A 14,625-nucleotide genomic window follows, 5' to 3' on the forward strand; every position below is an offset into this window, starting at 1 on the left:
CACAAAAACAACCCAAATTAATCTCTTTTTTTTTTATTTTTTATGTACTACTACTATCTGTGTGTTTCTCAGAGAGAGAGAGAGTTTTAGACAAACCTTTCGCTGCTTGCAGAGATTGTAGTCCTTAGACGACGAACAGAGAAGGGTTTGAACCTCAAGAGGAGGGATGCGAAGTAGGGGTATAAATGAATAGCCGAAATCTGTTTTCATATCCGTATCTATGTATTTGTTTAGCATTAGCCGAATCCGTCCGAAAGCTAATCGGATGCAGATGCGGATGCGGATATAACACTATCCTTGCCGAATCCCATCCGTTTGCATCCCTAATGGAATGGAAGGCGGAGAAGATACGAGGGTTTATCAAGGGTTTTCAGCAAAGGGTTAAGAAAAAAAATAGGAATGAAGATTGAAAGGTTGAAACGAAAAAAAAAAAAGGAAGATTGCAAGGAATCGCTTTTTTTGTGAATGGGGTGAGTAATTAAAAAGGAAAATGAAAAGGATCGAAGAGAAATTCGTTTCCTATTTGGTGGTAATTGGTTTCCATTTTCAGTCTCTCCTTCTCTCCCAAGCCTCAGCGCTTCCTTCCCAGTTTAGATTATTTATACGCTCTCAATTGCCCTCTCTGTTGTATAGTTATTAATCTCTTCAAAGAGAATAGAGAAGACTAGAAGAGAAACAGAGAGGGAGAAGAAAGACGGAACAGAACAGGCACCGGACCGGTTGCTCGCAGGAGAGGATCCGAATCCGAACACAATGTAACAGTCTGCCCTGTTCTTTTACACACTCCCTTTTATAAACAATTATTTTATCCATATCAATTATTTTTATCGTTTCATCTTCACAGAGAGCAAGTTCATGGCAAAAGCAACCAAGGAGAAAAAATGTGTGGAGTCAATCGATCAAGACCAGCCGAAAGCTAGATCAGGATCACTTTGGTAGTATCTATCAGCACTTGCTTGTAAAGATGCTGGCCACTTGTACCAATATCTTTACAAGCAAAAGAATAATATTTCCTTCTTTATTTTCCATTCTCTATCCAGGATAGTACTCCCGTCTCTAGCTCAAAAATATTTGGTCCAAGCCTAGCCCTGCTTTATGGTCTGCCCCACCTTAGTCCGACCCATAAATTGAGTATGTCTATATATATATATATATATATATATATATATATATATATGGATTATACTTTGGGAAATCTTTCAATCATTTATTCTTCTCTCACTGTGCTCTGTAGATAATGCTGAATTATTGTACGACTAGTCAATGTTGAGAAGAGTCATATTTCATTTCTTATGCCACTTTAATTTTTAGTTCGGTAATGAAAGCACTCTATGGAAAAGGTTCTCTGACCTGCGGGGCAGGATATGCTAGCACCTATGTGTAATGAACCTTCTCCTATCTAGGAAAACATGCACATTCTCTTCGTGTATGTTTGAGGAGTTCTCTCCACCTAATATGCCTTAAGTTTTTTAGATTAAATCCTCCAACACAATATTAAAACTTATGATTCCTTGGTTTTTTTTCCTTTCATGGTTTGGTTTTTCCCACATGTATGGCGACATCTCATCCGTCCACACGTGAGAGGAGTGTTAGGAGGTGGTTAAATTTGGAGATTGAGGAAACATGACAATACTACTACATTAACAATAAGTCATACAGCATAGTTTATTCACTGATGAATCTTCAAGTTCATAAATTATGTGCCATAAACTCAATTAGCACGTACTGCCTTCTCCATTTGGAATTCCTCATGAATTCAACGTAACTTTTCCCTTCAAGTTTCACTGTAAGGAAAGTCTTGGGGAACTCCTCAGTTCCTACTGTTCTAAACAAAGCTGGTCTATCTCTGGTGATCAAGCTTCGTGCAGGACCCACTTCTCCATCAAGTTTTGGACTGTAGAATGTTCCGATGGAGAGCCTTTCTTTAACAGAGTTCACTGTTGCCCTATGCTCAATACTGTGGTACGTCCCATTGCTTAAAATCTGTCAGAAACAAAAGCACCAACTCATAAGAATAGTTTCTACTTTCTACCCACAAAAACAAAAAAAAAAATTATAGGGATAAGGATTTCTTGTTGAGTTATAAAATATAAGGGGAATTGTCCAATGGAAGCACACAGGGGTCAATGGGGGCGGCATTTTTTATACTGTATCGTACGGACAAGGGGTAAAATAATCAAGAAAATTCATTTTTAAGGAAACCTGGCCAGGGGTAAATGTGTTCAATACGGATGATCCATGCCAATACTGTATCAATATCATATCGATTTTGAAGATGACCGTTACCCGATCTGATACCGTGCACTAAAATCATGGCACTGAGGGATATACTACAGATTTTCCAGTGAAGGGAACCATGCTTGAGTCTAGCCCATCTTGTAATCTGACTAGTAGGCCAAAACGCACGGAGTTTGGATCCTCTACCCACATGGGGTGTCATCCCACATTAGGAGGGCCAATGACATGGAATCTCTATCCATCTGACCCTTGTTAGATGGGGTTGAGATTATATTTCATTGGCCCTCACTACGTGAGGTGACACCCTACATGGATAGAGAATCCTGACTCAAATGCAAAGGGATTATAACCCATCTCTGTACGTGGTCTACCGGATCAGGACTTAGAGGCCCTTCCAAAGTCATAAGTCAAATTGACGCACACTACTCGACTGATGTGGGACTAAACTCTCTTCCCATTCCTAGCCATGGAGCGTATCCACTACATCAAAATCTAACAAGCTTCGAAACCGATTGAACTAGAAAGAAGCTGGTTCAACCACCGACTCGGTAATCACCATCTAATCTTTTAGTTATGCTACTTAATCTTTGGTAGTTTACCTCCACGGTGTCTCCAGTATTCAATACGAAAGCATGTGGAAGAGGCGTAATTGGAACCCAAATCCCGTCTTTTCTTATCTGAAGGCCTTCAATTTCATTAATTTGAAGGAGAATGGTTAAGCCTGCAATATCTGAGTGAGGTGAAATGCCAATTACTTTCTCAGGTTGAGGACATGGAGGATAGTAGTTCATACTCATACACTGCATCCCTTCTTCAAATAGCTCTCTCATCTCTGTAGCATCCATCTTCAAAGCCTTTGCCATCTCTTCTAGCAAAGTCATGGCAAGCTTTTTCACCTCTAACGAATAAGATTCCAATGTCTCTCTGCATGGAAAGATAGTTTTATGATCAAATTAAGATTGATGAGCTAGCCATGCATGTGGGTACTTAAGTCATTATAAGGCCTATGTCAACTTCATTACCATCTTTAGTATTTTATGTACTTTAGTAATCATACACATACATACACACACAAGCAAAAAGGAGCAGTTTGTGAGGTAGAGAGTGGTGTAGAGCTCGAGTTTTCAGGTTTAATAGAAAATCTCTAGTTCTCTCAAATGGATGTAGGCAATCTTGCCGAACCACAATAAATCATTTGTGTTGTATGTGATTGTTTGTGCATTCGCCCTCAACAAGTGGTATCAATGAAATTAAGAAAATCGTTGTACGGTGTGTACGGAGAACTGAGGAAAAGGATGGTGCATAAAGAGCGGGAGAAGGTGACATTCTTTTCTTCACATGAGTGTGCAGATCGATTTTCTCTTACAGTGTGTGTATCCGTGTAAGAGAAGAAGAAGGTGTACACAAAGAAAGAGAGAGAGAGAGAGACACTTGAGTGGGAGGGGAAGGTTGGGAAATAAGTGGGGTATCCTTGCGTATGTTTGGAGGTTCGCATGTAAAAAAAGTCTGCCCAATTAAGTTTCTGCTCCTCAGATATAACATATTGATTCCCAAAGCCCTCCACATCTCCTGGTAACTTCCAAAACTTCTTTTTCTCTTCAATTGGTAGCTTGAAGAACTCCTGAATCTCAATTTTTAATTTCTCCACCAGTGAAGAGCTGACTCCATGGTTTACAACCTGCAGTGCATTTAAATCAATATTGTTAATAATTGTGACAAACTATCTATCTATTGTCAAGACCCAATGGGTATTTCATAATAAGAGATCTAAAATCTTATCTAAGAACAAATTAAGGAAGCTGTAGACTAAAATCTGATCTGTAGTTGAGTCATGAATCAAATGATGAGAGAGAGAGAGAGAGAGAGAGAGAGAGAGAGAGAGAGAGATCATTTACTTAGAAAGTTTCTGGAGATCCCACATGAATTAATGTATAATCATAATATGGATGAACGTACTCATCAAACATTTAACTTACTTGGAAGAAACCCCATTCTTGGGATGCAGAATGAAGCTTTGCCAATTCTGCTGCGTCCATGGATTCTCCTGAGAGTTGTAGTTTCTGCAAGCCAATCACAGGAACTGCAGGGAGTAGTGAGGCAGCATCAGATGAGATGATTGAAGGTTCTTGATCAGAATGAATGAAGCGAGTTGAGATAGAGTTCATGGGCTCCTTCGCCAGCTCCTGAACATTGGGTTCGGGCAGCGAGCTTCCCAAAGTTGACAGTTTAGTCCCCATGAAGCTTCCCTAGCTAGTTGGTTTGTGATCAATTGTCCTAGCTTCCTCACAAGTACCCACAACCTTAATCACCCACCAAACAAATATAAATACAACAAAACAATGGAAATGGCTTAGGGGTGTCAAAAACCGATCGGTTTCAGTGTGGGAATGAGTGAGTCCAAAACATGATCCACTAAGGGTGAATCGGTTTTGGTTCAGTTCGGTTTTATCAATTTGGTTTCGATTGATCATATAATTACATTCAGAAGTATTTTAAAAAAAATTTGTGCTTTAGGCTGATATATATAGATTTCTTTTCAAGTTATATCGGTTTCGATTCGATTTTTTAAGTTCAGTTCGATGTCTTATTGGTTTCAATGTTACAAGACCCCAGTTCAAAACATAATCCAATAAACTCGATCATATCGGTTTGATTCGATTTCATTGGTTCAAGCTTGATTTTGATACCCCTAGGGGATACGTAGCAATATTAGTTGGACAAGAAAGAATTTAAAAAAAAAAAAAAGGAATCAATACGGAAAATAATTGAATGCGGATAAATTTATGTTATATACTGTTTTATTTAAAATTTGGGAACATAAATATACTGAAGTATTCAATATAGTGTTGGGTTTCTCTTCACGAGGGACCCATTTGCTTGACTAATTCACAGTTTCACACATAAAAAATGGCAACGGCTACAAGAAAAATAATAAGAAGAAAAGGAGGTGGAGTGAGGCACTTGATTAAAATCTTCACAAGTGTACCGGTGCTTGCCGTACTCAGATCTTCTATGGCGCAACTGCCTGTAGCGGCCTGTGCGGTGTAGACTGGGTCGCACGCGCATTGATCGTCTTACCCCCACTCGAGCAAGGCGTTTGGGCATGAGTAAGACGATCTTCGTGCGTGCGGCTCAATCTGCACCGCTCAAGTCGATACAAGCAATGCACCGTAGAGGATCTAGATTATGCATCGCTCTCTAGCTACCCCTATCCCTTGGGTCCACTAGCACCCCTCCCTCTCCGGGCCACCATAGTGGTGAACCCACTAGGCACCATAAAAAAGGAAGAGGATAAACCACACCAAACATGGACCACGAGTCCAGGACACAAGGAAGAGATGCCAAAAGATATCACACCGAATTATTTTTTGGTAATCTCACACCTAATTCAATTAACTATAATACTGGTTGTTGTTTGATGGGACCAACTTGATGTATTTTTGAAGGAAAGGTCCCATTCCATATTGTATGTGCTGGTTTAAATATGCTATAGATGGATTTCTTTAAAAAAATCTATCTAGGTAGGGATGTAAACAAATATTCGGAAATTTAAATTTGATTGGCATCCTTATTCATTTAATTAAGGGTAAGTATTCGTGTCAGTTTATGGGTATCTGGATTTGAATTTGAATAATAAAAAAAAAATGCATTTGATCTGAATAGATATCCAATTAATAATAAAATTTTGGGTTAATTTCATGGACACCCCCTGTAAGTATATGAAATATCACGGACATACCAAACTTTGGAAAAATATCAACCTTTCCCCTAATGTTAAGCACAGTTAGCAACCAAAGTTGAAATGTCCATTTGAACCCCCAAGTAGTTATTTAAATAAATAAATTAAAGAATGAAATTCCATCCTCCCATCTTCAACTTTCTTTTTTTTTTTTTAATTCTTAAAATATTCCCATTTACTGTAGAAAATCAGACAGTAACTCCGGCATTAGTTAACCCACCGGCGGTAAAGTCAAATACGTGAGATCGGTGGTTCTTAGCATTTGTTTGTAAAATATTCATGGGAAGAGAAAGAAATGAAAAAAACATGTTTATCGTGGGAAGCCCACATTAATATAATGTATGCATCTATTTGAATGGATCTGTCTGTACTCTAATCTTTGTGTGTGTACATGTACTTCTGACTTTCTGAGTGGTGGCGGTGGTGGTCGGATGGAGAGGATGAATGGTCAGTCGCGATGGGTCTCTCTCTAAGCTTTGATAAAAGTTTTTGTCTTCTAGTATTCATTTAATTTACAATAAACGTAGACTATATTATACACTAAATCAGCTTTTCAAAATAAATAAAGAGAGCAAAAGTGATGGGGAAAGAACTCTGTAATATTGCGAAGGGACCTTGAAGGGACGTTTGGAGTTAGGGAAGAAAGAGTCGGTGATGTGTTTGTGTTTATGTGTGAGAAAGAGGAGATCGGAGTTTTAAGGGTTTGACATCCGGCGACTGGGCGAAGGTCGAGGGTCGAGGGATGTGTTTGTGTTGTATTCATTAGAGAGAGAGAGAGAGAGAGAGAGAGAGAGAGAGAGAGAGAGGGGGGAGCCAGTGATCCTGAAGAGAAAAGGAAAGAATTCCAGATTCAGGGATCCTGGAAGCCAGTGACACCGGCGGAGCCCATTCTGATGAGGTTACAACTGATCTCGGCAGAGAGGCAAGGGAATCAGATAGGCAGGACGAATTGGCTGGAATCAATGGGATTCCTTGCTGGGTTTTGCTAAGAGACTCCCTCTGCAAATGGGGCAGCTGCATGCATTGATTCCATGGCGCCTCTCGGTCAAAATAGGAGGCTTAGTAATTAGGAATCAGCCATGATTTGAAGACTGATGAAGATAATAGTTTGTAATTTAGGGTTTTACCCTTAAGAGTATTATGGTAAGTTCACCCTGTGGTAAGGGTACTTTCGCCAGTATAAAAGAATTAACAACAACTTAACTACACAGACCTAACGGAGTGGATTAAGTTGAAATAAAAACATAAAATAAAGATAGTCTGTGATATTTTTTCCAAAGTTTGGTATGTCCGTGATATTTCATATACTTATAGGGGGTGTCCGTGAAATTAACCTTAAAATTTAAGTGGTTAATGATCTTGAGGGTTTTTGAAGATTCAAGGGGTTGTAAAGAATGGAAATGAGAATTATGAGATTAATACAACTGAATTGAATGTTTTTCATCCCTTACGCAATGGCAGTAGTCGTCTCATAAAATTTCCAGGACTATTCTCTGATTCAAGAATATGCTCCTCCTCAAGTGACGGTTGGTTAGTCATATGGCAATATTCAAGGCGAGTCTTCTTTCTCAATCCCTTCATCAGTAATAATAAGGGTACAAAGATTGAACTCCCGGAGTTTCCAACCAAAGAATGGATGTATGAAAATGGAAAATGTGACATGCCCTTGCCAGCACTCTCCTTCTCATCCCCACCAACTTCTTCGAATTGTATAGTTTTCGGCATTTCGAGTTCACTATATACTGATGTAGTTCCTATTTGCATTATCCGTCGACGGGAAGCAAACTGGACTATTCACAAGCGTGTAGCCAATAATCTACCCTTCATCCTATCTAATGCCAATCCAATATTCCATAATGGGCTTTTTACTGCCTTGGTGAATTTGGAAATCTTGGTATTTTTTATCCACAGCAGCAGCAGAGTTCATCATCGGAAGATTGCTGCAATTGGACTGTTCTCGCTCGTCCCCATACACCATCTTTTGTTTTTACCATTCCAAAGGGTATCCGTTTCTTGGTCCAATGTAATGGTAATCTTTTCTCAGTGTTTCAGGGTCACATGGGAAAGGGTGTCTCTGTTTTCAGCCTGGATCCCCAGAGGATGATTTGGAATCAAGTCCAAGATTTGGAAGATCACATGTTATTCCTTGGTAGTCAGACTTCGCTGCTCTCAGCCAAAACGATGAAGGCATTTGATGGAATGGGTGACAAGATCTACTTTCCCATATTCCCCTTTTCTTGCGATAAAAGTAGTAGTAATGGAAGAGGAGGCTTCAACTCCTGTGTCTTCTATTCTCTGAGTACTGGGATTTACCATTCTTTCGGCACTAGTCATTCAAGCACAGACATATCTAGAACGAAAATTCTGAGCAATTGTGCTTGGGTTGTACCCAATTTTGTCATACCTTCTTCTAATAATAAGGACCTCAAAAGGGTTTGAAATAGATCAAGTACGTAGTAGCTTATGTTATTAGTTTCTTGAAATGTAGGGACAAAGATCGAGGTAACTTATTCTTACTAGTGCAATAAAAGCTTTTATATATTTCTCAACTAATGTTTTATTCTACAAAAATTTTTGTATCTTCTGAATTCAATGGTTGTTTAACATGTCTTTACCATTCTCGATCTATAACAAAACCCTGCTTTAGCTTGTTCATCAAATTGAGCCTCATATAAAGGGACTGATGTCACTAAAAACTTGGGTTGGGCTATGCAGGATAGTACTCCTGTCTCTACATAGGCTCAAAAATATTTGGTCCAAGCCTAGCCCTGCTTTATGGTCTGCCCCAGCTTAGTCCGACCCATAAATTGAGTATGTCTACTATATATATATATATGGACAATACTTTGGGAAATCTTTCAATCATTTATTCTTCTCTCACTGTGCTCTGTAGATAATGCTGAATTATTGTATGACTAGTCAATGTTGAGAAGAGTCATATTTCATTTCTTATGCCACTTTAACTTTTACCTCTGTAATGAAAGTACTCTAGAGAAAAGGTTCTCTGGCAGGTATGCTAACACCTATGTTTCTATCTCTCTCCTCATGAAATTACCTTGCCATCCACCTATGTGTAATACCATTTTATCATACTTCATTGGTGTGCTCCCTTATGCCACTTGTTCAAAGAACCCTCTCTTGTCTAGGCAAACGTGAATCTAAATCGACCTCTCTTTGTATACTTGAGAAGTTCTCTCTACCTAATGCCATAAGTTTTTGGGTTGAACCCTCCAACACAGTATCGAAGCTTATGATTCCTTTCTTTTTTTTTTTTTTCCTTTCATGTTTTTGTGTTTTTTCACTGTGTATAGCGATGTCTCATCCATCCACACGTGAGAGGAGTGTTATGAGTTATATAGAATTATAGTTTTAAATCAGTTTGTTCAATTTCTTGGTGCCATTATATACCTGAGGAGGTCATTAAAATTGGAGGTTGAGTATGCACAGATTAAATTGTCATACCTAACTGAATTTCAGCTTTATTACCAAACATGACAATACTACATTAGCAAGTCATAAACTCAATTAACACTGCCTTCTCCATTTGGAATCCTCATGAACTCAACGTAGCTTTTCCCTTCAAGTTTCACTGTAAGGAACGACTTGGAGAACTCCTCAGCTCCTACTGTTCTAAACAAAGCTGGTCTATCTCTGGTGATCAAGCTTCGTACAGGACCCACTTCTCCATCAAGTTTTGGACTGTAGAATGTTCCGATGGAGAGCCTCTCTTTAACAGAATTCACTGTTGCCCTATGCTCAATACTGTGGTACGTCCCATTGCTTAAAATCTGTCAAAAACAAAAGCACCAACTCATAAGAATAGTTTCTACCAAAAAAAAAACTCATAGGGATCGATAAGGATTTTTGTTGAGTTATAAAATATAAGGGGAAGTGTCCAATGGAAGCACACACGGGGTCAATTGGGGCGACATTTTTGATATAGTATCGGTGGAACGGTACGAACAAAAGGTAAAATATTCAAAAAAATCCATTATTAAAGAAACTCAAGGGTAAATTTGTCTAATACGGCCTATCCATGCTGATATCGTATTAGTATCGTATCGATTTTGAAGATGACCGATACCCAATCCAATACCGTGCACTAAAACTATGGCAATGAGGGATATACTACAACATTTCCGGTCAAAGAACCATGCTTAAGTCTAGCCCATCTTGTAATCTGACTAGCAGGCCAAAATGCTGAGTTTGGATCCTCTACCCACGTGGGGTGTCATCCCACATGAGGAGGGCCAATGAAATAGAATTTCTATCCTTCTGATCCTTGTGTTTGATGGGATTGAATTTCTATTTCATTGGCCCTCACTACATGAGATGGCACTCCACATGGATAGAGAATCCTGACTCAAATGCAAAAGGATTATAACCCATCATGTACGTGGTCTACCAGATCAGGACTTCCCGCTCATAGTTTTTAAAATCAGAATGGGCACAAACCCCAAGTGGACCAGGCTACAGTTCGATTTGGGTTGAAATCTAATGGGATTAAATTCCCCTCCCATTCTTGACCATGGAACGCATTCACTGCATCAACTCCCCTCAACTTTGGACCATGAGTCCCCACATAGTTGGTGCAAGAACATCCTACTCTAATACCACTTAATGGTGTCCAACCCAAAAGCCTGAGCTTCAGAGTGGAGAGGCCTTTCCAAAGTCATAAATCAAACTGCCATACACTATCCGATCGATGTGGGACTAAACCTCCCTCCCATTCCTGGCCATGGAACGCATTCACTGCATCAAAATCTAACAAGCTTCGAAAACGATTGAACTAGAAAGAAACTGGTTCAACCGCCGACTCAGTAATCACCATCTAATCTTTTAGTTATGCTACTTAATCTTTGGTAGTTTACCTCCATGGTGTCTCCAATATTCACTACGAAAGCATGTGGAAGAGGCGTAACTGGAACCCAAATCCCGTCTTTTCTTATCTGAAGGCCTTCAATTTCATTAACTTGAAGGAGAATGGTTAAGCCCGAGATATCTGAGTGAGGTGAAATGCCAATTACTTTCTCAGGTTGAGGACATGGAGGATAGTAGTTCATCCTCATACACTGCATCCCTTCTTCAAATAACTCTCTCATCTCTATAGCATCCATCTTCAAAGCCTTTGCCATCTCTTCTAACAAAGTCATCGCAAGCTTTTTCATCTCTAACGCATAAGAGTCCAATGTCTCTCTGCATGGAAAGATAGTTTTATGACTAAATTAAGATTGATGAGCTAGCCATGCATGTGGGTACTTAAGTCATTATAAGGCCTATGTCAACTTCATTACCACCTTTAGTATTTTATATACTTTAGTAATCATACACATACATACACACACAAGCAAAAAAGGAGCAGTTTGTGAGGTAGAGAGTGGTGGAGAGCTCGAGTTTTCAGGTTTAATAGAAAATCTCTGGTTCTCTCAGATGGATGCAGGCAACCTTGCCGAACCACAATAAATTATTTATGTTGTGTGATTGTTTGTGCATTTGCCCTCCACAAGTGGTATCAGAATGAGTTAAGAAAATCGTAGGGTGTGTACCAAGAACTGAGGAAAAGGTGGTGCACAAAGAGCAGGAGAAGGTGATATTTCTTTCTTCACATGAGTGTGCAGATCTATTTTATCTTCCAGTGTGTGTATCAGTGTAAGAGAAGAAGAAGGTGTACACAAAGAAAGAGAGAGAGAGAGAGAGACCTGAGTGGGAGGGGAAGGTTGGGAAATAAGTGGGGCACCCTTGTGTATGTTGGGAGGGTTCGCATGAAAAACATGTCTGCCCAATCAAGTTTTTGCTCCTCAGATATAACAAATTGATTCCCAAAGCCCTCCACATCTCCTGGTAACTGCCAGAATTTCTTTTTCTCTTCAATTGGTAGCTTGAAGAACTCCTGAATCTCAATTTTTAATTTCTCCACCAGTGAAGAGCTGACTCCATGGTTTACAACCTGCAGTGCATTTAAATCAAAATTGTTAATAATTGTGACAAACTATCTATCTATTGTCAAGATCCAATTGGCATTTCAAAATATGAGATCTAAAGTCTTATCTAAGAAAAAATTAAGGATCTAAGTTTTTTTTTTTTTTTTTCTGCAGAAGCTGTAGATTAAAATCTGATCTGTAGTTGAGTCATGAATCAAATGATCAGAGAGAGAGAGAGAGAGATCATTTACTTAGAAAGCTTCTGGAGATCCCACATGAATTAATGTATAATCATAATATGGATGAAAGTACTCATCAAACATTTAACTTACTTGGAAGAAACCCCATTCTTGGCATGCAGAATGTAGCTTTGCCCGTTGTGCTGCGTCCATGGATTCTCCTGAGAGTTGTAGTTTCTGCAAGTCAATCACAGGAACTGCAGGGAGTAGTGAGGCAGCATCAGATGAAATGATTGGAGGTTCTTGATCAGGACGAATGAAGCGAGTTGGGATAGAGTTCATGGGCTCCTTCACCAGCTCCTGAACGTTGGGTACGGGCAGCGAGCTTCCCAAAGTTAACTGTTTAGTCGCCATGAAGCTTCCCTAGCTAGTTGGTTTGTGATCAATTGTCTTCCTCACAAGTACTCACAACCTTAATTAATCACCCACCAAATAGATATATATAAATACAACAAAACAATGGAAATGGCTTAGGGGTGTCAAAAAACCGATCCGATTAGTCCAAAACATGATCCAATAAGGGTGAATCGGTTTTGGTTCGGTTTGATTTCGGTTTTATCATATAAATAAATTTACAAAAATGTGCTTTTTTTTAAAAAAAAATTTAGGCTGATATCGGTTTCTTTCGAGTTACATCAGTTTCGATTTGCTTTTTTAAGTTCAGTTTGATGTCTTATTGGTTGCGGTGTTACAAGACCCAGTTCAAAACATAATCCAATTAACTCATATCGGTTTGATTCGATTTCATTGGTTCAAGCTTGATTTTGACACCCCTTGGAGGATACGTAGCAATATTAGTTGGACATGAAATAATTAAAAAAAAAAAAAAGGAATTAATACGGAAAATAATTGAATGCGGATGTAATGAAGATACTGTTTTATTTAAAATTTGGGAACATAAATATAATGAAGTATTCAATATAGTGTAGGGGTTCCTTTCACGAGGGACCCATTTGCTTGACTAATTCACAGTTTCACGCATAAATAATGGCAACGGCTAAAAGAAAAATAATAAGAAGAAGAAAAGGAGCTGGAGTGAGGCACTTGATTAAAATCTTTACAAGACATGCATCGCTATCTAGCTACCCCTATCCCTATCCGTATCCCGGTCATGTACGTGTATGTGAAAGATTCTCAATCGTTCAAATGAAATCCATTTTGTGGGAATGTTCCATCTGAACGAATCCACGTACTTAGCACAAAAAAAACAAGGGAAAAAGACAAACCACACCAAACACGGACCACGAGTCTAGGACACATGGAAGAGAAGCCAAAAGATACAATTATTTTTTGGTAATCTCACACCTAATTCAATTAACTATAATACTGGTTGTTGTTTGATGGGACCAACTTGATGTATTTTTTAAGGAGTGGTCCCATTCCATATTGTATGTGCTGGTTCAAATATGTTATAGATGGATTTCTTTAAAAAAATCTGTGTAGGTAAGGATGTAAACGAAAATTCAAAAATTTAAATTTGATTGGTATCCTTATTCATTTAAGGGTATCCATGTCAGTTTTATGGGTACCTAGATTTGAATTTGAATAATAAAAAAAAGGGAAAAACATCTCTGTCCGGGAGTGTGGCCTACGTCAGCACTCCCATGAGTCTATCTCTCTCCTCCCCATGTGAAAAGACATCTCTGCCACCCTTGTTTTAAGGAGGAGAGAGATAGAGTCATTGGAGTGCTGGCATAGGCCACACTCCCGTACCTACAGAAAACTGCTTTCCTAAAAAAAAATGCTTCAGATTCCAACTAATAATAAAATTTAAGTGGTTAACGAACTTGAGGGTTTTTGAAGATTCAACAGATTCTAAAGAATGCGGAAATGAGAATTATGAGATTAACACAACTGAGAGATATAGATTGCGAGTGAATTGCACACACTAGGTGGAGGAAGGTCTGTGTTACACAAATTAGGGATGTAACGTATTAAACGGAAATAACTCGGGTCTAGAATTACCTTAATGTTGATTTTCACGCAGCGGAAAGGATCTGGTTGCCCTATGCGTCGATCCGCATAAACTCTAATGTCACAAGCTTCACAATGATCCATGAACTCCAAATCCACACTCCAAATCCAATGGATATTCCACACTCCAAATCCAAGGGAACAAGATGGAATCCCTAAGCGATACACACACGCACAAAGATGTGATCAAATACATAGAGAGCAAGACGAGAGCTAGAGAGTGGGAGAGAGAACGTGAAATAGGGGAAAGGGAGGGCTGCAGCAATCTGATGTGTGCAACCTCACTCTCTTACTCATTATATATAAGTGGTGGGGAGACCACCAAGTGGCCCTCCTCCTCTAACCCTAATGGATCTGTGGGTCCCACGGCTGCCCCAAGTGGGGGCCCATGGGCTCGACCCATATTGTTTAACATCAGATAGCTAGCCAAAAGTTCAAATTCAATTTGCATCCGTATATATCCAAGAGTGTACACCTTGCGCACAAACACATGAGGGGTGCGAAATGACTAACT

General features: G+C 39.2%; 1 protein-coding gene and 1 pseudogene across 1 annotated transcript; both read right to left on the minus strand.

Moving 5' to 3' along the window:
- Positions 1-1,689: 1,689 nt before the first annotated feature.
- On the minus strand, positions 1,690-4,475 carry LOC122651104 (annotated as a pseudogene).
- A 5,023-nt stretch (positions 4,476-9,498) lies between these two features.
- On the minus strand, positions 9,499-12,491 carry LOC122651105 (protein SRG1-like). Its single transcript, XM_043844435.1, has 4 exons — positions 12,231-12,491; positions 11,677-11,924; positions 10,849-11,173; positions 9,499-9,765 (listed from the first exon to the last, which is right to left on the minus strand). The coding sequence occupies exons 1-4, from the start codon at positions 12,489-12,491 to the stop codon at positions 9,499-9,501; spliced, it is 1,101 nt and encodes a 366-aa protein (XP_043700370.1).
- Positions 12,492-14,625: the final 2,134 nt, after the last annotated feature.

The sequence above is a fragment of the Telopea speciosissima genome, chromosome 2 (genome assembly GCF_018873765.1).
Source record: "Telopea speciosissima isolate NSW1024214 ecotype Mountain lineage chromosome 2, Tspe_v1, whole genome shotgun sequence".
Lineage (NCBI taxonomy): Eukaryota > Viridiplantae > Streptophyta > Magnoliopsida > Proteales > Proteaceae > Telopea > Telopea speciosissima.

Coding starts and splice junctions, on each gene's coding strand:
- LOC122651105 (XM_043844435.1), bottom strand. CDS start 12,491: ATGGCGACTAAACAGTTAACTTTGGGAAGCTCGCTGCCCGTACCCAAC. Junction 11,174..11,676: donor AACCTTCCCCTCCCACTCAG/GTCTCTCTCTCT, acceptor CTTTCCATGCAG/AGAGACATTGGACTCTTATG. Junction 9,766..10,848: donor ATATTGGAGACACCATGGAG/GTAAACTACCAA, acceptor TGTTTTTGACAG/ATTTTAAGCAATGGGACGTA.